This window comes from Heterocephalus glaber, unplaced genomic scaffold (assembly GCF_053883595.1).
Source record: "Heterocephalus glaber isolate CG9 unplaced genomic scaffold, H.glaber_assembly_v1.0 deba00001745, whole genome shotgun sequence".
Classification (NCBI taxonomy): domain Eukaryota; kingdom Metazoa; phylum Chordata; class Mammalia; order Rodentia; family Bathyergidae; genus Heterocephalus; species Heterocephalus glaber.
The window spans coordinates 244,778-268,854 of record NW_028258451.1 but is presented as its reverse complement, the minus strand read 5'-3'; the positions used below and the strand labels follow the sequence as shown (position 1 = coordinate 268,854).

The following is a 24,077-nucleotide window of genomic DNA, read 5'->3' as shown; positions in this document are numbered from 1 at the left end:
GTTCCAGGCACGCGTGCACGTCTGCAATCCCAGCACGCCGGAGGCTGAGGCAGGAGGATTGTCAAGTCAAGCCCAGCCTTGGCAATTTGTCAAGACCCAGTCTCAAAATACAAAGTGAAAAGGTCCAGGGGTGTAGCTCAGTGTGACGTCCCTGGGTTCAATCCTCAGGACCTCAAAAAAATATATCAGCAGGCCTGGGATGTAGCTCAGTGGCACCAGGCCTGCCTGGCACACACAAGGTCCTGAGTTTGATTCCCTGTACCAAAAAACAAAAAACAAAAAAAACCATATTAGTGCCGGTGTCGATATTATATAAATGTTATAGGAATAGAGGCTTTTTTCCTAAAATATTCGCTGGGACCTCCAAATAACAATAATATTTTATTTCTAGAAGCTTCCTCTAACAGAATGGCAGCTGAGGCCTTCTGTAATAATTCATTGGCGCCTGTATAAGTAGAAGCGTCACCAAGGCTTGTTCTAGTAATTACGTTCACAGGGACTTACGTTAGCAGTAGCAATAACGGCATAATTACAATATCACATCCTGTCTCTAACGACTTACTCAACATTTCCACTTGAGAATCACAGGCATCTCAAATGTCACAGGTCTGAAAATAAGTTCCAATCTCTCACCCCCAACTGCCTCTCCCTTGGTCTCCCCATCTTAGGAAACGATGATCCATTTGTAATCAGTTGCCCAGGCTGGCCTTGAACTTGGGACCCTCCGTCCATTCTCACCCAACCACAGCCTCCCAGGGGGCTGCCTGGGCTGGCCCTCCACCCACTGCGGAATACACTCCGCTCCCAGCCCTCCTTCTGAGGAGCAAAGCTAAACTCCAAGGTGCTGGCCCCACCCACTCTGACTTCAGATCCTCAGGCTGTGAGTTGTCTCAGGGTAAACTCTGTCCGGGCTGCTGTGGTTGGCCGAAGGCTGGAAGCTGTGGGCTTAGGGGCTGCCTGGATTCACACCTCTCCCGTGGGAATGGGTGAGCCAGACTTCAGCGCCCTCCAGAGGTCAGATGGCTGCACTGTGCCGCAGGCCCTGTGGCAAATCACCATTTTGGTCCTAAAGCACCGGTGTGGCCTGCGGCCCCAACTCATGCTCACCAGGTAGGACATTCCGAGGGCTTGGAAGGCCCCTTCCCAGCTGGGCAGGGCCTGGAGCTTCCTCCAGGCAGAAGCTTTTCCTGCTCACTCAGACTCCTTCCAGTCCCGGCATGGAGCTGTCTTCCCAAATGGGCCACAGTTCTGTGTTCAGAAGTCACCTTGGCAGGGAGGAGCCCTGGCCTCCCTACGAAAAACGCAGCACTCCCACCCACCTCCTGCTTTAGTTTCACCACAGCACTTCTCACAAACACAGTTTACTTTTCTTTAGCGTCTTAGTGTCTGTCCTCCAACAAGAAGATGAGCACCAGAAAGGTAGAAATCCATGCCCACTTTTGGTCATCTCTAGATCCCCAGTGCTTCCAGGACAGCACTTGGTGATCGCTGGGAAGAACATGTGTTGGGCAATAAACATTTATTCAAGCCAATTGATGAGTATTTATTGACATCAATATTATTGGGATTTACTCTAAGTATATTCAGATTTAATCTTCATTGCTGAAATAAACCACATTAAATATTATTAATAGAGTAGGTCTAAGTAGAAATGGTGATACTTTCCATAATAACTGTTTACTAAGAGCACAGGGTTGAACCCCGGCCCCATGCATGCTAGACAATACTGAGCTCCTTTTCCACCCCTTTTATTAATTAATTAATTATATGTTTATTTATTTAAATGGGACTCTCACTAAGTTGCCGGGGTTGGCCTCAAACTTGCTGTCCTCCTGCCTCTGCCTCCCAAGTAGCTAGGAGGCCCCCTCCTTGAGGGTCCTATACATTTTGTGCCATCTCCAGATTTGAGTCCTGCGATGAGACCTCATTCTTGCTTTAAAGTTCTTGAGGTCTGAAACAAACGAACAAACAACAAATATGGGAAGCGGTAGAGGGCGAGACACTGAATCACACCAAGTGAAAGAGGACATAACTGGGGTAGCAGAGTGGGAGAGGGTCCCAGGCTGGGGGTGGAGCCTTGGGGACATTAGCGATGAAGGTGAAATCAGCACCCACACAGCAAAGACCAGGTCTCTGGGTGCTCAGGGTGCCTCCGGGCTGAGCAGAGCTTTAGGGGACCCCCGGCCTGACGACGGCGTCCTATTCTATGGCAGTTGGGAGCTGGAAGTTTTGGAGCCCGGGAGACGTTGGAAGGGCTGGAGAAAGCTGGAAGAGCCCTGGGTTGATTCAGCAACCCTGGCAGCGCTTGGGCATAGCTGGTAGAGATCCGAGGAAACCAGCAACTTGGACATAGTGGTTGGGCTGGGGACAAACTCAGCAGAAGCTCCACACCAGGCCGGAGGTTCCCCTCCGCCAGCCAACCCGAGACTGCACCTCAGACGTGGCACCGCAAGCCCACGCCGCTCCAGCCCTGGCCCTGTGCTCTTCTCGGTGGCCTTCAGCTGCCCCTTCTGGCTCATGGCGTGTGTGCCCAGGGCACCGAGCGCCTGCGCCTGCCACAGGGACCCATGGGGCTCACCTGGGGAGGCAAGAAACAAAGTCACCAGCTTGACCTGGAGGCCAGATGAAGAGGAAGGTGGGCGGCTAAGGAGGAGCAGTGGGGCTGCAGAGTGAAGAGCCAACCGGTCCGGGGCTGGGGCTGGAGGGATGAAGGCAGGGTGCAGTTTGGGGGTGAAGATGGGGTTGGTCCTGGAGTGGGATTGGGGTCAAAGATGGAGCGGCCCTGGGCGGCTCAGGGACAAGGCCGAGTGTGCAGGTGAGGCCGGGTTTGGGGTCAGCATGGGGTTCTGCCTGGGGCCAGGCTGAAGGGCTGTATTCACGAGCGGAGAAGGCTGAGGCTGGGGTGAGAATGGAGTCCAGGTCACAAGACGAGCTCTGTGCTCACCACACACCCAAGGCCCTGACTTCCTGCTGCTCCTCACACAGCCCTGCCCGTGGTTTTCACTGTGCTACCCGAGGTGAGACTTCCGGCCGTCCCTGGGTGACTTCCGGCCCCTGAGCACGGGCTCAACAGTGGCACCTTCCTCACTGGCAAGGGCCCAAGCACAGAATGGGCCTGAAAGTTAAGCCTCCCAGATTAAGGAGAGGACGCTGCCTCCTGGGCCTCGCTGGTCCTCCCCATCAGCAGGCTGTCCTGGAGCAGCTGGCCCAGTGTGTCACCATGATCCAGGGCCTTGCCCACTTCACAGAGGCCGAGTTTTCCTGAGCCCCCTGCCTGGACTGGGGCACATTCACCTTATACCTGCTGCAGCTGTGGCGTCACCCAGGGCCCGCTGCTGGAAGAGACAGGTGCTTGGAGACCAGAGGACCCTCCCCTAGCATTTTTGTCCCCACTCCCTGGGCAGCCGATCCTCACGACAAGGCCCCCACCCCGTGCTGGAGGACCCACCCTAAGCAGAGTTGGTTATCTCTCAACTCATTATCAGATGAGGCTGCAGGCAGCTCCTTCCTCTCCACAGGCCCTTCTGCATCCCGACCAGGGACCTGCGTGGAGTCAGAGCCCCTCGCCCGTCACTTCTTCCCTCAGCTCCAGAGTGCTGAGCCCCAGGCCCCACCTTTGTTAGCTCCTTGGAGCTGGGGCCCAGCTCCCACCAGCTCGGAAGGTTGCACAACCACAGGAAAGCATGACACGTCCCCGACTGCCCCCACTAGCCACATCTCCCTCCCTTTAACTCACTGGGGAGCTGATTGGCCACCTCCCGCCTGTGGCCCCCGGGCTCTCGCTCTTGTCCGTCCAGGAAGCCCTGGTGTGGGGGGTGCCCAGGGTGGGAGGTGTCACACCCCTGAAAGAGGTGAGTTCTACATCACACCCAAACCACAGACGACCTGACACCCTGCCCCTGCGGAGGGAAGCCTTCGGGGAGGACAGGAAGGCAGGCTGTGTGAAGCGCGCCCACCCGCCTGCCCGCCTGCCCGCCGGGAACTGTGTGAAGCCTGTGTGCTGTTGCGAAGCACCCCGGGCACCATCGCTGCCGCTCCTTCTGCTTCGCCAGCTCAGGGGACCCAGGAGCCCGCACAGCCTGCTCCCTCCCTGTGACACCCAGCAGCCTCTTCATCCCCCAGAAGCCGCAAACCCAGTGCTGGCCCATGGAGCCCTGCCAGTCCTTGGCCCTGCTTGCTGGCTCCCTGGGCCTGGCGTCCTCCCTGGTGGCCATCAGCACCGACTTCTGGATAGTGGCCATGGGGGTGAGCTCAGCTCACTCGGGCCTCTGGCCAAAAGGGGGCCAGGACGATCCTGTCAAAGGTAAGGGCCGGGCTGTCCCGAGGGGCGATGGCCGGGCTGGGGGACACACTCGGAAGTCTTCATCTCCAATGAGCAGGCTACATCCACGTGACGCAGAGCTTCTGCATCCTGGCCGCCCTGTGGGGCCTGGTGGCCGTGGGCTTCCTGGTGCTGTCCTGCATCCCTTCACTGTCCGCCCCCGGCCGGGGCCCTCTGGTCTCCACGGTCACCACGTTCGCTGCAGGTGAGGCCTCTGGGCTGGGCTCCGTGCTGGAGCGGGGTGCCCCCGGGGGCTCACCTGTCTCTCTGGTCCTTGTCCCCAGCCCTCTCCATGCTGGTGGCCATGGTGGTGTATACCAGTGAACGGTGGGGCCAGGCTGTGCACTCCCAGGTCCAGACCTTCTTCTGCTGGTCCTTCTACCTGGGCTGGGTCTCCGCCTTCCTGTTCCTCTGTGCAGGTGACCACGCGGCCTCCTGGAGCTGGGAGGCCCCAGGGAGGGAGACACAGGCGGGAGGGGAAGCACTTACACTCTGGGCCACCCCAGGTGCCCTGAGTCTGCGCGCTCACTGCGGTGCCCAGCGGCCCGGCTACGAAAGCTTGTGAGCAGACGGAGGCGGCCCCGGAGAGCTGAGCGCCGTGCCTGGAGTCTCCTCAGGAGCCACAGAAAGGAAGGCTTGACTCTGCCTCCAGCCCTCCCTCCAAGCCCACCCCCCTTCACATATTTCTTCACTCGGTCAATAAAAAATTTGCTAACATCTGGGTATTCCAAGATTCACTGGGCCAAGACATAAGCAAGTAGCCGGGAGGCTGAGGCAGGAGGATGAAAGTTTGAGCCCAGCCTGGGCAGCTTAGTGACTTAATGAGGCCCTCTCTCAAAACTGAAAAGGACGAAAGAAGACATAGCCATAGGTCAGCTCCAAGGTGGGTGTGACGGGGCACCCAGGAAGGGGGACAGTCAGCCAGGACAGGGCGGGGGTGCAGTCACAGGCCAGCAGTTGTTACGGGCCAGGCAGCAGCCAGAGGCTGTCAGGAGACGGACACAGGGGTGGCCTCTCTGGGGAAGGCGTGCAGGAACTTCTTGAGCGCCAAGGGAAAGTGCTCTCCAGGCAGAGGGGCGAAGCTGGAGCCGTGGAATATCCAGGGGCCGTCCGGGGATGAAGCAGGGCTCCATGGTGCGGGGGACACAGTGAGCTCTGAGTCCCTCTGGGGACATGGGGTGGGGCCGGGACTGGGGGACTAGAGACCAGAACAGGCTGGCAGGGTGGGGCCCGAGAGAACCAGGTCCCAAGGTGAGAAGGAGGGAACAGGCCAGGTGGATTTGGGGGCAGGAGGAACAGCGCTTGGGGGACCGTGGCTTTGTGGGGTGATGGGAGGAAGAGGATAGGTAGTGCCCAGGGCTCTGGCCCAACAAACTCGGGGTGGGGGATGTGGAGCCATCCTGGGGTTGGGTGTCAGGGCCCCTGGGGACAGTCGGGAGCAGGGGAGGTCTGGAACCTGGGGCCGAAAGACACCTGTGCTGGAGATGGAGTTTGGCTGAGCAGGACCAGGGTGGAGCCTCCGTAGAGGGGCGGAGGGCCAGGGCCCCAGGCTGCAAGGGGCCTTCAAGGGCACAGCCAGAGATGTGGGGGCTGGGAGTCCTTCTGGAGTGCCCACGAAGTCAAGGGAAGAGAGGCTTCGAGGAGGCTTTGATCTGCCCTGTTACGGTGAAGCTCCCGGGACCCGCTGTTTCACCGTGAGCTGTCATCCTGTGAAGAGAGCTGCTGGGGCCCAGCATGGTGGGTCACACCTGTAACTGTTAGAACTTTAGTAGGCTGAGGCAGGAGGGTCAGAAGTACAAGTCCCACCTGGACAATTTAGCAAGACCTTGTTTCAAAAAAAAAAACAAAAAGACTGAGGATGTGGCTCAGTGGTGGAGCATTCTGGGGTGGGTTCTATTTTCAATACTGCAAAGGGTGGGGAGCTGCGGATGTGTGTGTCTCTTTAAAGAGCTGCTGGGAGAGGGGTTCTAGAACTCCTGGCTGTCTCCCAGAGACCCAGGCTTCCTCCCCCTCCCCCTTGGACTCTGAGTCCAAGGAGAGCTGGGTTTGAGTCTCTTGGGGGGGAGGGATGTGTGTGTGAGTGTACATGGTGTGGGTGGGAGGGGCACTGGACCGCAGAGGGGACTTTGCCCTGGAGGAGGGAGGTCCCTGGAAAGACAGGTTCCTCAGCTCTGCGGCTGGGGGAGGTCTCCAAGTCCCCTGTAGGAGGACTGGGGAATGGGGGGGGTCACGTGTCCCCAGGCGGGGTTGCTAAGGGACCCGGATTGTGGAGGGAACTGGATTGTGGAGGGACCTGGGGTGGGCTCTGAGGGGGTCGGGTGTCAGCCTGTCCTACCTCTGTGGCCCGGCAGCAGCCTGCCTGGCATGGGAGTGAAGCGGAACCTGCAGGGCTGGGGCACTTTGCTCAGCCTCTTGGCCAACATCTTCACCATCCTGTCCACTGCAACCAACTACTGGATTCGCCAGCAGAAGGGGCACAGTGGCCTGTGGCTGGAGTGCACCCAGGGCCTGTGCTCCAACATCCCCTGCCAGAGTGAGCTCCCCAAGGAAGTCAGGCCACACACCCCAGCCCCCCCCACAGCCCGACCTGCCCCGGGCCACCGCCGACCCGGTGCACCTGGCTTCCCGCTAACCCGTCCCTGCTGCGACGAGGACCCTCTGGCCCACAGTCCGGCTCGGGGTTCGGGGCGGCGGCCGCGCGGGGCGGATGCGGCCCGTTGTCCCCAGCCACGATCTCATTGGCCGGGGCGTGCATGGTGCTGGCGGGTGGCGTCTGGGTGGTGGCCACGAAGGTGGCGTTGTGGATTCTGTGTCAGGGCGGACTAGTCGCTGCGGGGCCGGACTACAAGCACGCTGCTCTTCATCAGCGGTGAGCAGGCGGAGGGTGGGCCCAGGGTGCCCGTGGGGCTCGGGGAGCCGGGCGGAACCCAGAGCCAGGTTCCAGGCGACCGTCGTCCGGGGGCGGGGTCGGGGCGCGGGTCACGAGCAGTGGGCGTGGCTGATCAGCGCGAGGGGCGGGCCACGGGGTGGGCGTGGCAGTGCGAGAAGCGGGGCCTAGGTGGGCGGGGCCTGGTGCGGCCGCACCTGGCTGCGCTCACCTGGCGAGCGGGCGTGGCCCAGGGCTGCTGCTGCTGACGGCGCTGACCAGCTACACAGCGGGGAGTGAGAGGAAGGATGACGCCTTCTTCTCCTGGTCCTATTTTTCAGGGTGGCTGGCTTTACCTTTCTCTGTTCTCGCGGGTAACCTGGCTAGTGGGAAGGGGGGGGACTGCCCAGAGGAGCCCCTCCCCCAGAGACTCCCCGAGCCCAGCGCCTCCCGCCTCGCTCCCCTCGCTCCCCTCCCCGCAGGCTGCTGCTTCCGGCTGGCGGACCTGATCCTGCAGAGCACCGAGGCCATCGGCGACTTCCCCGTGTGCCTGTGAGCGCGCCGGCCCGGGCGCAATAAAGGAACGGCTCGGAGCGCGCAGCTGCACGTGCCTTTCTGGGGGTCGGCGAGGACAGGAGGACCGGAGCCCGCAGGGGGGTGGAGACGCGGAGGGGCGCGGACGAGGGAACACGGAGGGAGCCGGGGGGGGGACGCGCGCTCGGAGGGGGCGCGGAGATGGCGGGGAAGGCAAATGGAGGGCGAAGCGCAGTAGGACGCGGATTAAGAGGGACAGGAAAGCGGGAGAGGCGAGACCGGGGGATGCAGAGGCGTGGGACAGGGAACGGCGACTTGGGCAGGCGAGGAGTGAAGGGGAATCTGGAGGGGAATAGCTGATTTAGGGTCGCAGGGAGATTAGGGGAATCCTGAGATCCCCGACCCCAGCGCGCGCCTCTCCTCGGCTCGACCTTTCGCCTAGTTCCCCGCCACGCCCCCTTCAAGGAGCCCTCGCGTCCCGCCTCTCTCCCCGGGCTCCGCTTCCCATTGGCCTACTACACGTACAACACCTCTCCTCCTTTCTTCCTTCTGACTGGTTTTGTGGGCGGGGAACAGTCTCTGCAGTAGTTGACTGGCTGGTGGTGCGGCGCGCAGGCGCAGACACTCACGGCGGGGCGGGGCGTGCAGACCGGCCGAGTGTACGGACTGACTCTGCAGGTGGCTTCGGCAGAAGATGGCGGAGCTGCGCGCGCTCGTGGCTGTCAAGAGAGTCATCGACTTCGCGGTGAAGGTGACCGGGCCCCCTCTCCCACCTCCCTGAGACCCGCGGTCATGTGCTTCCGGGATCACGAGCGCACGCTGTCTGGGGATCTGCTCCTAACCTCTGATCTCTGCCACTCTAACCCAGAACGTCAAAGTCACACCTAGGGGCAAAGATCAGGGGCAGTGAGGTTGTGAGGTCACGACCGCAGGTCCCTCTGCCGTCACGACCTCGCTCCCTCTTCTCTCCCTGGACACATTGTCTTGTTACTTGTGTGCAGAGGGAGTTACCTTCTCTAGTCCTTAACGGCTGGAAGAGTCATAGCTCCTGTTTAACAACACGGAGAAACTAAGGCACTCCGCTAAGGAAGGGCAGAGTGGTAATCCTAACCAGCTCCTCTGACTCCGCATTGGGACTCTCTAGACTGCATCGCCTTCTCCTTTGATTCTTAGAGTACCCCAAATGCGCTTTAATGGGGTCAGGCAGGGCACTGTGGGGTCCAGAGTCTTTCAGCCCTTACAGCCACAGAGTGAGTAGGAGGCTGTAGCCAGGGGGAAGGAGAAGTGTGTGCTAGAGAGGAGAGTTCAGAGGGCCAGCCAGCCTGAGCTGGTCACATTCTCCAGGAAAGGCCAGGGGGAGACGGCATCCCAGAGGCCTGGACTGTCCCAGGGCAAAGCTGGTGTGAGCAGAGGTGAATCAGATGCGCTCCCCAGGCCAGTTTTTCCCAACACTTGGCCCAAATTGGACTGACCTTGACTGTTCATGTCTGGGAGCTCACCACTGTGTCCCCAGGGAGGCCTCCTCAGAGTGGGTGAAACAGGGCCACGAAATTCACATCAACACTGGCCCTGCCTACTTGGGCTGTGGGGTGGAGAGGAGAGTCCGGAGGGAGACAGACCCAGGCCTGAAGACCTCAGTGATCAGGACAGCTGACAGTGCCCGGAAGCGTCCTAGGTCCCAAGCAGGGATTATCCACTCAGTCCTAACCCATTTCCGCATCCTCTATGCCTTTAACCCCATCGGACACAGAAGGAAACTGAGGCCTGTGGAGATTCTGTTGTCTGCCAGATCACCCAGCTAGTAAGGAGCAGTCGGGACCAAAACAGGCAAGTCTGGCTCGAAGTCTGTGCTGTGCCTCAGGGTCCCTCCTGGGACCCTACAGTTCCCCAGGGCCTCCTGCCGATGCCTGAGCCGTGGTCTCCCTGGCATGGGAAATCTGGACTCCACTCTGTCTCTGCTTGTTTCAGTTCTGGTCCCAGCATCACTGGGCACGGGGGTGCCTGCAGTGTGTCCCCCAAGAGAACAGGAAACCCAGAATCCACCAGCTCCTGTCCTTCACTGAGGATTGGTGCCGCTTCCGCTCCCACACCCTCCCTCCTTTGCCTCCTGTCCGGATCCCTCTGTCGGCCCGCTCAGCACAGCTGAATGGTGCACACACTGCTGGCCATGTAGTAAGCAGGCCAGACCCCACCCCAGCTCCTTGCTCTCCACAGCTGTCTCCAAGCCCCTCCTCCCTAGCCCCGTCCTCTTCCTGGCTCCTGTCTCTCCCCTCTAACCCATCCTCTCCAGCTTAATGATCTTCCTGCATTGGCACTGCCCTGTCCTCCCCACCCGAGGCCTTCGAGTGGCTCCCTAGAAGGCTCCTTTGTCTCAGGACCAAGTCCTGGCCCCTTGGCCTGGTCCAGCTGTCCGTGTCCCTACGGGGATGCTGCCTTAAGGTTTGTTTCCACAACCCAGCCTGCATCTTCTCTCCAGATAAGTCAGGCTACTACTCTTTCCTCTGGCCTTTACCTTGGGGAGGTGCTGCATTTCTAGCTCCCATCCCCCCTCAGACAGGCGGCACCTTGTGGGGAGGGCCAGGCCCCACCTCTGCTCCAAGCGTTGCTCCTCCCTCAGAAATCACCTCTGGCTGCCTGGGCCCACTTCCTGCTGCTGCTTGCTTCCTCACTGAGTTTCATTTCCCTGCTCTGGAGTGGGGATCACGGCAGCATGGATTTGGGGGGGCTATAGTGGGGGTGCAGTGACCCCAGAGAGCAGTGCTTGGCACATGGTTGGTGCTGCCTGGTGCTCAGTGCTGCTGCTACCTTGGAGTCCAAAATGGAGGTTTATTTAGCTGCTTGTCCAAAACATCACCCCCTCTGCTCAGACTGTGCCCTAGGCACGGGGCATTAACAGCAATGTGACAGCCCAGTGGTGCCCACCCCCAGCTAGGAGCACAGTTCCACGAGGCTGACATGGCCGAACCCCCAGGACCTCTTCCTGGTATCCCAGGTAGCTGGAGAATTCGTAATTAGGGCTTTTTTTTTTCCCACTGCTGAGATCGAACCCAGGACCTTTCCACTGCGCAAAATCCCCAGGCCTTTTAATTTTTTGATTTTGAGACAGGGTTTCTCTAAGTCCCGAAGTTGCCCAGGCTGGGCTCAAACTCAAAGACCTCCTGCCTCGGCCTCCCAGGGTGCTGGGGTGACAGGCCTGTGCCACCACACCCAGCTTGGGATGCGTTTTCTTAAAGAGGACCCGGAAGGACAGCAACACCAAGCCATCTGTCAACCAGCCCTGCCCTCCCAGGGCTGCAGCAGTGCGTGGTATTGCCTGTATTTCCTCCTGGCTCCTTGCACTCGGGCCTCCCGCTCTCCTCCTCCATCAGGCCCTTGGGTCCGCTTCTGTCGGCCCCAGATGAGCTGCTGTTGAAGGGCTTCAGAGCCACAGTAGCAATCCGCGCCTGCTGCCGCCATCCCCCACCTGGCCTCGCTGTCCTGCTTGCTCTGTGCCCCGGCACCTGCCCTTTCCTGTCATGCTTGGCAGAAGAGTGGAGGAGAGAACCCCACAGAGGGCCTTTCGCTATGCCAGGGCGGCCCTGGGAAACCATCTACACACGACACACAGCAGCACGGAGCAGAGGCCGGCGCTCTAATGTCACACTTGCCTCTTCCAGGGCCGTGGGTTCTGAGACAGACTTGGGGGTCAGACCCTTGCTCCTGTCCCTTTCCTGCTCTGTGTCCTCGGGCAAGGCACCTGTGCCTCAGTTGTCCCATCTGCAAAATGAGCACGGTTTTGGAGAGCTAATAGATTGCTTCTTAAAGGGAAAGCCATGATGCTCAATGTTGAATCACCCAAGCAAAACAACAAAAAACTTGCTGGTGTTCCTGGCCTGCCATTGCTTCCTGACTTCTGTAATTTAACTAAGCAGTGCTTCAAGCCTGAAACCAACTCGCGCTGAAAAGGTCTTCCCCTGAGAGCTGGTGAGCTGGCAGGATTCACAGTGCCCGGAAGTTCTTGTCTGTTTCTTCTGGGAGCCAGTGCCAGGAGCTTGGGGCAGGGTCCAGCCTGGCAGGATCCAGCGAGGGAGCTGCTCATGCAGGGGTCTGGGGTCCTCTAACCTCCCTGACTCCTCAGTGTAGGCCTTTCTGGATGGGGCTCTTTCCTGCCTTGTATTTTAATATAGTTTTGAAGGAAAGAGAAGGTGTTTGGGTTTTATTTTCCGTGCTGAGGAGGGAGGGAGTGTGTGGCCGGGCAGGGCAGGTCTGAATGTATGACAGGTTCTCAGGGCCTCACCTGACAGGACTGGGCCATACCAGGCCCGGGGAGATGGTGGTGAGAGGAGCACATGAAGCCCCTGCCCTCGTGGGCTGACACTTGAGGGAGAGGAGAGATGATGGACAGAGAGGAGCACACCGGTGGGCCATCTGTCCTGGGCCGGTGCTGCCGAGAGTGGAGGAGTGAAACAGCACAGAGGGAGGGCGGAGCCTGCAGGACGCCTGGAAGGATCCTCCCAGGCAGAGGGACCCTGGCTGTGAGGGGCCAGTTTCTGCCCTGTGAAGTGTGCTGGGCTTAGCACGTTCCCGTGGAGAAACACTACAGGTGGATTTCCTAAAAGCAGACTTAGTTCTGAAATGTGAGCTGCATTTTTAGTGTTAAAATGACTTTGAAGGGGGTGATACTAGGATGGAACCCAGGGCCTTTGCACTGAGCCCCATCCCCAGCCTCCTTCTTTGTCTTTTATTTTAGACAGCGTCTCCAGCAGGGGATTTAGTTCAGTGGCACCACACCTGCCTGGCAAGCACAGGGTCCTGAGTTTGATTCCTGGTACTGAGAAAACAAGAAATGCCCATTGAGACAGGGTCTCTAAGCTGATAAAGTGCCCAGGCAGTGCTCAAACTTGTGGTCCTCCTGCCTCGGCCTCCCGGAGTGCTGGGGTGACAGGCCTGTGCCACCAACCGCTTTGTAGAATGGCTTTTTGACAGTGAGATAACAGCAATTGGAAGGAGGATTGTCATCATCCCCCAGTCCTCCTCCCCTCCTCTCTCTGTCCGTTGCTGTTTCCCCTTCTGAGGAACACGTTCAGCCTGGGGATCCTCCGAGCGAATCCCACACGAGTCTGATCCCTTCCAGCCCAGCGGAGGAACTGCCTCACCCCCAAGCCCCACAGGAAAGGCGGTGGGGACCTAGCGAGAGGGAGTAGTGGGTGTCGTGGTTGCCGGTGGCTCAGCCAGCTCCTTCCCTGCCCGTTCTGCAGACCCCAGAGCTGGCCCGCGCACGCTCGCTCGTCTTTCAGCCCAGCACCAGGGCTGTCACTTCCACTTGGACGCCCTGTCCAGTGCTCCTGTTCTCCTGGCCATCCCACTGCAGCGACCCACAGGGCCCAGCGCGCTCCCACTTCCTGGTTGTTCTCCACTTTTCTCCACCAAGAGTCCAGAATGCTCCAGAACTTGAGTTGGACCCAGCCACCCCTTTACTCCTCCTGTAGCCCCAGGAGCGAGGGCCAGCTCCTCTCCGGCCTCCTGGGCCTGCACTGTTGTGTTTGTCTCCTGTGGGTTGACCCAAGGAACCGAGGCTCAGGGGCTCCCGACCACACATCTTGTCTTGCAGTTCTGAGGCCCAAGTCCAGAATCGGCCTCCCCGGGCTCACAGCGGGGTCAGCGGAGCTTCGTTCCCTCTGCAGCGCCTGCAGCTTTGGGGCAGTTGTTTCCCTCCTGCCTGTGCTTCTCAGGTCTCTGCCTTCCTTGCCCAAGGCCTGTCCTCCATCTTCAAGGCCAGCAGCCTCATGTTCCAGCCCCTGACTCTGACTCTCTCATAAAGCCCCGGATGATGCAGAATACTCTCCTACCTCAAAATCCTTAACTCAGTCACATCTGTAAAGTCCCTTTTGCCATCGAAGGGTCCCCCCACTTCGATGGGCCACTGCTATACCTGTCACTGTGCTTCCCACTGGCTACACAGGCCTCTGTGCACCTCCCAGGGCCCCTGCTCCTTCCTACCCCAGGGCCTTGGCACCTGCTGCGGACACAACTCCCTTGCACTCCACCTCGTCAGTCTTGTTCACGTTTCAGTGTCTGTCCAAGAGCCACTGCCCCGGCAAGGCCTTCACAGTCTCCCACATCAGACCAGGCTGGTCCCCTGTCACCCTCTGACAGCTCCCCGATGCTCCAGGTCACATGCCGCAGGTCCAAGGCACTGACTTCCAGGAGGGCAATTGCCGCTGTCATGGAGGGAAGGATCTTGGGGGGTAGTGACCCCAGGTTATCCAGGTGCACCCTTACTGCCCTCTCAAGTCCCTCTCGAGTCTCTCCAAGAGGGGAGGGGCGGGAGAGAGGACAGGAGGAAGGGGAGCCCCAGGAGTGGGGGGTGCAGCCCCAAGCTAAGGAGCACCAGGGGCGCCATCCCAGGCCTCCAGGACCCTGAGGCGCTGACCCACAGCAGCCCCCGGAGGCGGCAAGGAGGGTGTCTGCATGTACATATTTCCAGTGCTCTCCTACAGCCCCTCTCACTGAGTTACAGCAAACAAGATTCACATGCAGCCCGGGGAGCAGAGCGGCTGGGATGATCATGGCAGGGCCCTGGCGCTGGGAAGGTCTACAGGGGGCAGTGACAGTGGGGTCAGTCCCCACCTGGGCACGGAACCAGGGACCCTGGTCAAGGAGGCCCCGCCTCTTCCCGGTCACTGTGGTCCCCATGGAGACTACTGCCATGCGAGCCGTGGCCTTTGCCGCAAGAGCCCCTGACCCTGCCCTCCCCTCCTGCTGAGCAGATCCGGGTGAAGCCTGACAAGACAGGGGTCGTCACTGATGGCGTGAAGCACTCCATGAACCCCTTCTGTGAGATTGCTGTGGAGGAGGCCGTGCGGCTCAAGGAGAAGAAGCTGGTGAAGGAGGTCATCGCTGTCAGCTGTGGCCCCGTGCAGTGCCAGGTGCCAGGGGATGGGACAGGGTGTCCGGGGTCTGCGGGAGGAGGAGCTCAAGCCCAGCCTCCTTTTCTCCTTATGACAGAAGCCATCTCACTCCTTCCTCCTGGGCAGGAGACCATCCGCACGGCCCTGGCCATGGGTGCAGACCGAGGCATCCACGTGGAGGTGCCAGCTGCAGAAGCCGACCGTGTGGGTCCCCTGCAGGTGGCCCGGGTCCTGGCCAAGCTGGCTGAGAGGGAGAAGGTGGACCTGGTGCTGCTGGGCAAACAGGTAGGTGTGGCCAGCCCCTCTGCCTGTCTGGTCCTGCCCAGCAAAGGTTGTGAGGTGACCCTGCAGCCATCCCCTGATTGACAGCTGGAGTGGCACGGGGTGGGTCACTTCGAGTGTCCAGTGACCCCTGAGGCCCTTGTAAGCCAGCTTGGCGCCCCTGAGGCTGTGGTTGGGTCTGGGCCAAGGACAGAGAGACGGTCACAGCAGGTGGGGCTGGAGCCTGGGTCTGGCTTGCAGACGGAGGCGGGAAACCCAGGGAGAACAGGATGAGAGGAAGCGCCCATGGAGCAGGGCTGGGAGCAGGGCTGGGAGCAGGGCTGGGAGGAGACTCAGGAACAACACAGATGCCTAGGAACCGGGCCAAGGCCCATTCGAGACAGACTTTGTGGCCTCCTATCACCTCAGGGAAGAGGAGGCCGGAACAAGAGCCAAGGCCTTGGGAGAGAGAAGAGTATGGGAATTAAAAATGGGTGCTGAGAAAGAAGGCCTCGGTCAGCGGTGGCAGAACTATGCGTGTGTGGCATGCCTCGGTGTGCAGTCGTTCTCATTGACAGCTCGAAGAGACTCACCACCACTGCCCTGCTCAGTCTTTTCTGCCGGTTTGGTTTTTGGTTTGTGAGACAGGGTCTCGCTGTGTAGTTCAAGCTGGCCTTGAACTCACTATGTGGCCCAGGCTGCTGTGAATTGTGGCGATCCCCCTGCCTCAGCCTCCTGAGTGCTGGGATTACAGGCGTGTCCACCACACCCAGCAACTTTCTTTCTTTCTTTTTTCTTTTCCTTTTACCTCTTTTTTCGAGGTAAAATGAGGGCCAGAGACAGCAGGTCAGTGGAGGCTCAGAGAGAGCTGGGGTCCCGACGGGGAGAGGCAGGAGAACAGGGAGCCAGGTCAGCCCTGGGGAGGAGAGGCACACAGGCTCAGGTAGGTGACCGGGTGTCACGGAGATCACCCACAGCAGGGAGACAGGGACAAATCGGTAAACAGGCTGAGAACAACCCGAGATCCCAAGGCCTGAGTGGGGTTTTAGGGTCCAGGTTTCACGCTGGCTCCCGGAACCCAGCCGCTGGCAGCAAGGCCCCGTGCTGGTGGATTTCTGCTGTCCTGGCTGTCAGGGGCAGGTCCTGGGAACTGGTCAGGGTGCTCTTGGATCGGCACAGCAGTCACAGCTCAAACTGCCTGAAGCCCTGAACTGCATTTAGAGGTCATAGAGGGAGCCTTCAGGCACAGCCTGATCCAGGGCGGCACGTTCACCGTGTGCTGCTCCATTGGGTCTCATCCTCTGCATCTCCAGCTCACAGCCACCGACCGACCTAGCAGCCCAGTGGGAAGAACAGAACCTCACTCCCAGGGGCTCCAGCCAGGAGTGAGCGCTAACTAGGTCAGAGGTTAGGACATCCGCCTTGGCCAAGATTCTGTTCACCCAGCTCCCGGATGTGGCTGGCACGGGGCGGGCTGGCGGGAGGCTCACACGAATATTCATACAGAAGGCTGGGATTTAGCAGTGGGGAAGCCAGGTGGCTCCACCCACGGGCCCCAGACTAATGACTGCTTATCTCCATGTCCAAGTAGGAGGATCTTTCTAGACTAAGAGTCAGCAAACTTAGCGCCCAGGACATAGTTAACTTATTTTATAAATAAAGTTTTATTGGAACACCCACATGCAATCATTTACATATTGCCTGTGGTCGCTTATGCACTGCAATGGCAGGGTTTAGTAATTAACTAGTTGTAACGGAGACCGTGTAACTCGCCAAGCCTTTACTATCTGGCTCATTATAGAAAGTGTTTGCCAGCTGTGGGTGGTGGCTCACACCTGTAATCCCAGCACTCTGGGAGGCTGAGGCAGGAGGATCACAACTTTGAGTCCCACCTGGGGAACTTAGTGACTTAGCAAGACCAAGTTTCAAAATAAAAAGTAAAATAGGTCGGAGATGCTGCTCAGTCCAAAGGCCCTGGGTTCAATTGTCAGTACTGTGGTGGGGCAGGATGAGGGAGAGAAGGAGGAAAGAAAATGAAAGCAAATGTTTCCTGTTCTAGACAGAGGCATGAGGGGCTGAGAGGCTGCATGGGTCATTAGTCTTCTCTCTGTGCCCGCTCAGGCCATTGATGATGACTGTAACCAGACGGGTCAGATGACGGCTGGGCTTCTAGACTGGCCACAGGTGAGGCTGGAGGGGAAGCGCTTGCCATGGGATGGGCCCTCGCCCCTCGAACTCAGCCCTGCCGCAGGGCCTTTGCAGTTGCTGTCTCTCCTCCCAGAACACTGTTTCCATCCTCATGGCTTTGTCGCCCTTCTCCTTTGTGTCTTGCTTCCGTATTGCTTCTTTGGAAGAACCTTCCTGTCTCACCCTGTATGGAAACTCACACTCACCCCCAACTCCAGGGTCTCCGGGTCTGTCCATGCAGCTCCACATGGATAATTCTAGGGTTTTCCCCAGCCACATTTTAAAAGTAAAAAGAAACATACAAACAAGTTTTCATGGATTTGCTTTTTCAGTACTGGGGATTGAATCCAGGGCTTTGTGGATGCTAGACATGTGCTCTACTACTAAGCTACATTCCTAGCCCTTTTTTTGTTATTTTATTATTTTTTTTAAGGGGGAAAGGTTTATTTGGCTTACAGTTCGTAGAGGTTTCAATCCATAATCGGCTGGCTCCAAGGCAGGGTGGCAGGGGGTAATAGTTCATGGCAGCAGAAGACAGCAAAAGCAACAGGATTGCCCTTTTATTTTTTTGTTTTTGAGACAGAGTCTCTCAGAATTCCGCAGGTTGGCCTTGAATTTGCAATTCTCCCGCCTCAGTCTCCCAAGTAGTTGGAATTATAGCCCTGTTCCACCATGCCTGGCACCTTTCATAGTATTTTAACCCTATTATATGTAAAATATTGTTATTTTAACATGCAGCCAACATAAAAAATATTGAGATATCTTATATCCTTTTTTCTTTTTGTACCAAGACTTTGAAATGCAGTGTGTTTACAGCACATCTCAGTCCAGGTGCTACATTTTCATCCAAAATATCTAATTTGGATACCAACAGCTCACAGTTGAAAAAGTGGGTTCATGTACCTGAGTTATTCCAAGCAGACTTGAGAGTTTTCCAGTCACTGCATGGGGTTTTGTTGACAGCTTCTGAAGCATTGCTGACCTACAGTAAATGCACCTATCGAAAGTATCCACCCGTGACACCATTATCACAATCCTGATCAGGTATCTCCAGTATCAGTTTTTATTTTTTAATTTTTTATTGTTTCATTTGGCACACATTTATCAGTGCTCTGTTCAGCTTTTCTACTGGAGACCCCTGCAGAAGGTTCCAGTTTCCTGCCCAGAGTACGACACGGGGTTGAAGAAAGACTCAAAGACAGAACTAAAGAGCCAGGATGGCCAATGCCACTCAACCAGCACAGGCCCTGGGCAGTCCAAGCCACTGATTTTTATTGGTAATCAGGTTGGGGTAAAGAGGAACTGTGTTCGAGGAGGTACAGTTGTGCAGTTGCTATGGATATTAATGCAGGTGAAACTTATAAAGGAAAAAACAAAGCATTCTCGAATTAGGAACAAATATAGGAATTCTCGAATTAGGAACAAATATAGGGTTGTAATTAGAACCTTGTCCTTCTAGTTAAGAAGGTTCTAGTCGTGGGAATGGAATTTGGGTGTGAGTTACTCCGACCTCGGCTCCTATGTTCTCTCAGGTTGAGCCCTACAGCTTCACAGGCCGTTTCTCTGGTCTCTGCTGTGGCGTTAGTGGAAAATCATGCTACTCTGCGGTGCTTATAAGGTGCTTCTCTGAGTCACGTAAGCTTCAGGCAGACTCACTTCTTGAAACGAGCCAGTTGTGTGGTTAGCTCTTTACAGCCTGCACGGCTCACCCTGCTTTGGGCATAGTCCATAGGACAGTCCCCTATTCTTTTCACTCACCACACTACATTGGTGTCCCCAGAGCTGGGCTCAGGGCCACCCGGGTGAGGTTGTGATCATGTGACATTCAAACTGTGAACGAGTGAGTGGAGAGCAGAGACTGGCTAAGCAGACGTGTGGGTTGTGTCCTTCCCCAGGGAGGACATGTTGATCCAGGACTGGGGGGCCGAGGGGCCATGACCAGAGAAGGGGCCCCAGGGGACAGCTGAAGAGCTGAGGTGAGCAGAGCACAGGATGTTCATTTGTCAGCCCAGTGGAGGGGCCTCACTGGGAGCCGGCTTTCAGGGCTGTGTTATTCAGCCTCTGCTGCCTCAGTTCCCAAATTTGTCAAGTGTGAATAATAGCATTTATCTCAGAGTTTCAACTGGATGTGATACAAATACATGTAATTTCCATGTTTCTCCTAAAATAAGACCTAACCGGGGGGGAGAAGAAATGCCAGCCCCGATCAGCCTCTCCTTGCCTTACCTGCCATTGCAGAGCGGCCACAGAAAGAGAATAGTGATATTTAACCTGCAGGACACTGGCCGTCACCTTGGTAATGAGCGGCTAGGGCTGGCTCCAGCTAGGTGGGTCTGTTAGGTCTGATTTGGGGAGTCACCGTTGCTTAGAACAGGGCTCAGCTCTCTATACACGTTCACTCACCACTCTTACTCAGGAGGGGACCTAAGGGCTGGGCCGTTTGGGAAAGGGAGCCGCCCTCCTGGGTTACTGAGGTCCCTTTCTGTTCCTCTCTGCCAGTTTTGCATCTTACAGGACTCTCCCTCCTTTCCTTTCGCATCTGTCCGCTTGCCTTTGTGGGGCAGCTGTGACTGAGGACCGCTGTGTGCCTGAGCTGAATTAACCTTGCCTGCTCTCCTCCTGCGCTGTCCCTCCCTAGGGCACCTTCGCCTCCCAGGTGACGCTGGAGGGGGCCAAGCTGAAAGTGGAGCGGGAGATTGACGGGGGCCTGGAGACCCTCCGCCTGAAGCTGCCGGCTGTGGTGACCACAGACCTGAGGCTCAATGAGCCCCGCTACGCCACGCTGCCCAACATCATGGTGAGCACACTGGGGCCGTGGGTGGGCAGGCACATTGCTGCCCGTGCCGTGCTGATGATCTGATGGCTGGGGGAGGGCCAAGGGACAGCTCACCTGGTCATTTTGGCCAACAGAGCGTGTATGGGTTGAGAGTTCGGGGTGGGGGAGCTGTCTTGGCAAATAGGGAGACTTGGCTGGTCATGCCAGCCAACAAAAGGCTTCCCTAGGCAGCAGAGGGGTTCTGCTTGCCATTCCGGCCCATGGGCAAGCTCACTGGGCAGTCTTGGCCCAAGAAAGAGGTGTGTTTAGTCGTCCTGGTTCCTTAGGGAAGGTACCCTTGATAGTTTCTGCCCTTGGAAGTGGGGATGAACAAGGAAGGGTTCATGGGGTCTCTTGGCCAACAGGAAGAGTTCCTTGGGTCATCCTGGAGGACACGGAGAGTGTGTAGGTCATTTCAGCCAAGAGAAAATGTCCAATGTAACATCTCAGCCAAAAGGGAGGGTTAAGTGGGTCATCCAGCCAATGAGGATCATTTCAGTGGGTGGATAACCAAAAGGAAATGTCCTGAGTCCATTGAGTCATTACTGCCTAGACGATGGGTCCCTCAGTCCCTGCTGGCCAACACGGGGCTCCCTGCAGGGGGCTTGCTAAAGAAGGGCTACTGGCATAGAAGAGCCTGTTGGACCATCCCAGCCAACGGGAATTGTCTGCACTGGGTGAGGCCCGGCCCTGTGAAAGGTTGCACATGTCCTGGTCATTCTGGAGGCTGGGGGAGGGTCCTGCACTGCGGTACCCTGGGAAGGAGGTTGGGGGGGAGGGGGCTGGGGGGGCTTCAACAGCCCTGTGGACCTGACTCCCCACATGCAGAAAGCCAAGAAGAAGAAGATCGAGGTGATCAAGGCCAGCGACCTGGGCGTGGACCTGAGCTCCAAGCTCACCGTGGTCAGCGTGGAGGACCCACCCCAGCGCACGGCTGGTGTCAAGGTGGAGACCACTGAAGACCTGGTGGCCAAGCTGAAGGAGGTTGGGCGGATCTGAGCCCCCTCCCTGACACTCAGCAATAAAGCTATGACTCTCGTAAAGTCTGTTTGCATTACCTCATTCCTTGGAGGTCCTGCCTTTGATTCATTCAACAAACATTTCCTTAAATCCCTTGTTCCTGGTCCTGTGCTGGGCGAGGCAGGGGAGCGAGGTGAGTCAGGTCCCTCTGACTACCGAGGGGACAGGGCGGCAGGGGCTGGGTGCAGAAGCACATGGGGACCTGGATGGGGCACCTGGCCAGGACAGTGGCATCAAGGAGGCTTCCCAGGGAGCAGAAGGCTGTGTGCTGGGGCCCTGCTGGGACCCGGAACACAGAAAGAACCAGGCCAGAGGAGCTGGTTCTGGCTGGGGAGACAGCCCATAGCAGACATTCAAAACCTCAGAGCCCAGGCCTGCAGTCGGGTTTGCTGATTGCAGATCTTCATGCTGACCTTTGCCAGTTATGAGGCCCGGGCTGAGCAGCATCCGTCTCTGACCTTCAGTTCCTCAGCTGCCAGTCCTACCATACCTACCCTGGGTTCTGGGTCCTGAGGCCCAGGGTTCAAATCCACTGACATGGACCAGTGCCTGACTATGAGAGGCTCCCAGGCAGCCTCAGTTCATCTTTTATCAGGAGGCTGAGGCAGGAGGACCACAAGTTCAAGCCCAGCCTGGGCAACTTAGTGATTCAGTGAGAACTTGTCTCAAAATAAAAAAATATAGAAAGGGCTGGAGATAAAGCTCAGTGCCAAGGTCCTGAGTTCAATCCCCAGTACTAAAAAAAAAAAAAGGATACCTGTGTGCTGGTTGTCTTTTTTGGGGGGTACCGGGGATCGAACTCGGATCCTTGCACTTGCACAGTTGAGACAGGGTCTTGTACTTCTGGCTGTCCTTGAACACACAGAAATCCTCCTGCCTCGGCCTCCTAAGTGCTGAGCTTACAGGCACGTACCACCATGCCCAGCCTGGTTGTCTTTTGCAGTGTAACAAACTACCCAAAAAATTGGTGATTAACTTTTTGCTCATAAATCTGAACAGGGGCAGACATCGGCTTGTGGCCACCACTCAGCATCAGCTGAGGTGACAAAAGGGGCCACAGGTCCAATCCTGAGCACCTCACTCTCAGGGCCAGAAAGCTGGCTGGGGCTCTTCACTCAAACTGCATTGCCCGGAGGACTCAGCCAGGGGCGTGATCAGGACCATGATCCTTCTGTGTGGGCTGCTTGAGTGGCCGCAGCATGGCAGCTGGGGTCCCAGAGGGAGGGCTCTATGATACAGGAAGTGGAGTAAGATGGTCTGGAAGCAGGAAGTGGCCCAGGGCCACCTCCACTGACCCTCTTGATCTAGCAGTCGCAGAGTCTACTGAGACCAAGAAGGAACGCAGACCCCACCCACTTCTTCATGAGCCGAAGCTCATGCCGAAGCTGCAGCCATCACTAGGCTGCAAGGCCCACCTGAGTGGGTTTTGAGAGGTGAATTTATGTAGCTCTTCAGAACCATACCTGATACACAGAAAAAGCTCAGCATATATGGGCGTGGTAAAAAAACTGAATGTTTAACAAAATTTATTACAGTAAAAGACACAGAGCCATGAATCCTCCTTCAGACACGGCCCGTAATTTCAAACAGGCATTGCATCGTCCTTGCCACTCTCTGAAGCAGCTCTGGAATTCTTTTTTAGTGAGTGTCATTTAGTTTTGCTTTTGCAGCTGCCTGGATGCCTTGAGTCTACACAAAATGGTTCCCTTTCATGATTATTTTGATTCTGGCAAAATAATTATTTTGACATCTGGCACCAGAAATCACCAGGTGCTGGATTGGGTGAATGGAGACATACCGTAACGCTTGTGTGAGCCTGCTCGTCCATTGGATGACCGCAGCAGCACTCACCATGTTTGTGACTACAGCTCATAAAGACACTCAGGAAAGAGGACTTCCAGCACTTCATCTGAAAGTGGCCAGAACAATGGGCTAAGTGTGTTTGAAGTGAGGCGGAGGATTTTGAGAGGGCCTAATGGCAATGCGACTTTACTATTAACATACTTATCATGACTTTCACTCACACTTCATATCATCAGCATGATTATCATCAGCATGATTATCATCAGCATGGTAAGGATGATGTTTGTCTCCGAGGACTGGGAGCTGAACGGAGGCCCTACTCCCAGAGTGGGAGGTAGGAAAGACTTTGGAAGCAGGGAGCATTTTGAGCAACTGGGGCCTAAATCCCGCTTCTCCATCTGGTTCTACAATGAACTGTGTGTCCCTTGGCTTCCCTGAGCCACAGTCGCTGGTCTGTAAGGCAGGGACAGACACCCAGCTCAGAGGGCATCAGAAAGGGCTCAGCCCGGTAAAGCAGGGGAGGAATCTAGCATGGTTCCTGGAAAAACATAAGCAGTAATTATTATTATTGTTCTTAATAAGGTGAGACCTGAAGGACAAGTTGTGGGAAGCGAAAGAACAGGTCAGTAGAGGAAACAGCATGAGGGCTGGGAGCTGAGGGGGCCTAGGAATCAGCACGTTGCGGGGGGCAGGGGTGCTGGAGCCAGGAGGCGTGGTGGGGTCACTGGAGAGGTGGGACACCCCCAGAGGGCACTGGAGAGGGGAGGGTCACCTCTGATGTAGAAAGACCCTCAGGTGGACTGCAGGGACTTTCGGGGCCTGGGTGGCGGAACAAGACAAAGTGAGGGCAGAGAGACTCAGCAGGCAGGAGGGAAGGGAGAAGGAGGGGTCCCCAGGACCTGCGGAGATGACTGAGCCACTGGAGACGGAAAAGCAGGAGGGCGGCTGGGCTGGAGGCAGCTGCTGAGTGCAGGGGGTGCAGAGCTCTGAGGCTCTGGGAGGCAGGAGAGATGGCTGTGTGGGAGTCAGTGACTTGAGCCTGCGTCGGGGACAATAGGGAGCCAGGGGAGGTTTGGGGGAGAGGAGGAGCCGGGCAGACAGACAGACAGACAGACAGACCAGGGCAACATCTGGGGAGCAGGAAGCCATCAGCAGGAGAGCTATCGTTTGTCTCATCCTCCTCGAGGAAGCCTTCCTGGCTCTGGTCCCAAGACTGGCCACCCCATACATAGCTGGGACTCCGTTCTCCCCGTCTTTCCATGGGGTGGAAGTGCAGATCTGGCGGGGCTTCCACAGACAGGGCCAGCAGGTGGAGACCAGAAGGGTGGGGTGGGCGGCTCAGCCGCCAGGTGGGGTTGGGGACCCCAGCACCACCCGCTG

At 57.3% G+C, this 24,077-nt stretch overlaps 3 protein-coding genes and 1 long non-coding RNA gene across 8 annotated transcripts; 3 read left to right on the top strand and 1 right to left on the bottom strand.

Moving 5' to 3' along the window:
• Positions 1–368: 368 nt before the first annotated feature.
• Positions 369–7,830, bottom strand: LOC110346067 (uncharacterized). Its single transcript, XR_015447313.1, has 3 exons — positions 7,693–7,830; positions 6,939–7,517; positions 369–6,069 (listed from the first exon to the last, which is right to left on the bottom strand). It is a non-coding gene; the product is annotated as an uncharacterized LOC110346067 (long non-coding RNA).
• On the top strand, positions 4,147–5,038 carry Nkg7 (natural killer cell granule protein 7). Of its 2 annotated transcripts, XM_004866761.4 has the most exons (4): positions 4,147–4,303; positions 4,380–4,526; positions 4,606–4,740; positions 4,828–5,038. In XM_004866761.4, exons 1-4 carry the CDS (start codon positions 4,147–4,149, stop codon positions 4,884–4,886), a joined length of 498 nt encoding a protein of 165 aa, XP_004866818.1. In that variant the 3' UTR covers positions 4,887–5,038. The 2 variants fall into 2 exon arrangements, with proteins under 2 accessions (XP_004866818.1, XP_087057060.1); XM_087200934.1 differs by having other exon boundaries at positions 4,606–5,038.
• On the top strand, positions 6,425–7,780 carry Cldnd2 (claudin domain containing 2). Its single transcript, XM_021245845.2, is given in 5 exon segments — positions 6,425–6,854; positions 7,049–7,146; positions 7,148–7,190; positions 7,442–7,561; positions 7,670–7,780. Coding segments are annotated over 5 exon segments (651 nt in total). The 5' UTR covers positions 6,425–6,538; the 3' UTR covers positions 7,744–7,780.
• A 459-nt stretch (positions 7,831–8,289) lies between the features above and the next one.
• On the top strand, positions 8,290–20,917 carry Etfb (electron transfer flavoprotein subunit beta). 4 transcript variants are annotated; one of them, XM_087200933.1, is made up of 7 exons: positions 8,290–8,472; positions 9,472–9,548; positions 14,471–14,629; positions 14,738–14,896; positions 16,994–17,056; positions 19,698–19,856; positions 20,703–20,917. In XM_087200933.1, exons 3-7 carry the CDS (start codon positions 14,525–14,527, stop codon positions 20,871–20,873), a joined length of 657 nt encoding a protein of 218 aa, XP_087057059.1. In that variant the 5' UTR covers positions 8,290–8,472; positions 9,472–9,548; positions 14,471–14,524; the 3' UTR covers positions 20,874–20,917. The 4 variants fall into 4 exon arrangements, with proteins under 4 accessions (XP_087057059.1, XP_087057058.1, XP_004866813.1 ...); XM_087200932.1 differs by lacking the exon at positions 9,472–9,548 and adding an exon at positions 20,428–20,551 and having other exon boundaries at positions 8,298–8,472; XM_004866756.3 differs by lacking the exon at positions 9,472–9,548 and having other exon boundaries at positions 8,298–8,472.
• The last annotated feature ends 3,160 nt before the right edge of the window (positions 20,918–24,077 follow it).

Coding starts and splice junctions, on each gene's coding strand:
- Nkg7 (XM_087200934.1), top strand. CDS start 4,147: ATGGAGCCCTGCCAGTCCTTGGCCCTGCTTGCTGGCTCCCTGGGCCTG. Junction 4,304..4,379: donor CCAGGACGATCCTGTCAAAG/GTAAGGGCCGGG, acceptor TCCAATGAGCAG/GCTACATCCACGTGACGCAG. Junction 4,527..4,605: donor GGTCACCACGTTCGCTGCAG/GTGAGGCCTCTG, acceptor CCTTGTCCCCAG/CCCTCTCCATGCTGGTGGCC.
- Etfb (XM_004866756.3), top strand. CDS start 8,416: ATGGCGGAGCTGCGCGCGCTCGTGGCTGTCAAGAGAGTCATCGACTTC. Junction 14,897..16,993: donor TGGTGCTGCTGGGCAAACAG/GTAGGTGTGGCC, acceptor GTGCCCGCTCAG/GCCATTGATGATGACTGTAA. Junction 17,057..19,697: donor GGCTTCTAGACTGGCCACAG/GTGAGGCTGGAG, acceptor GTCCCTCCCTAG/GGCACCTTCGCCTCCCAGGT.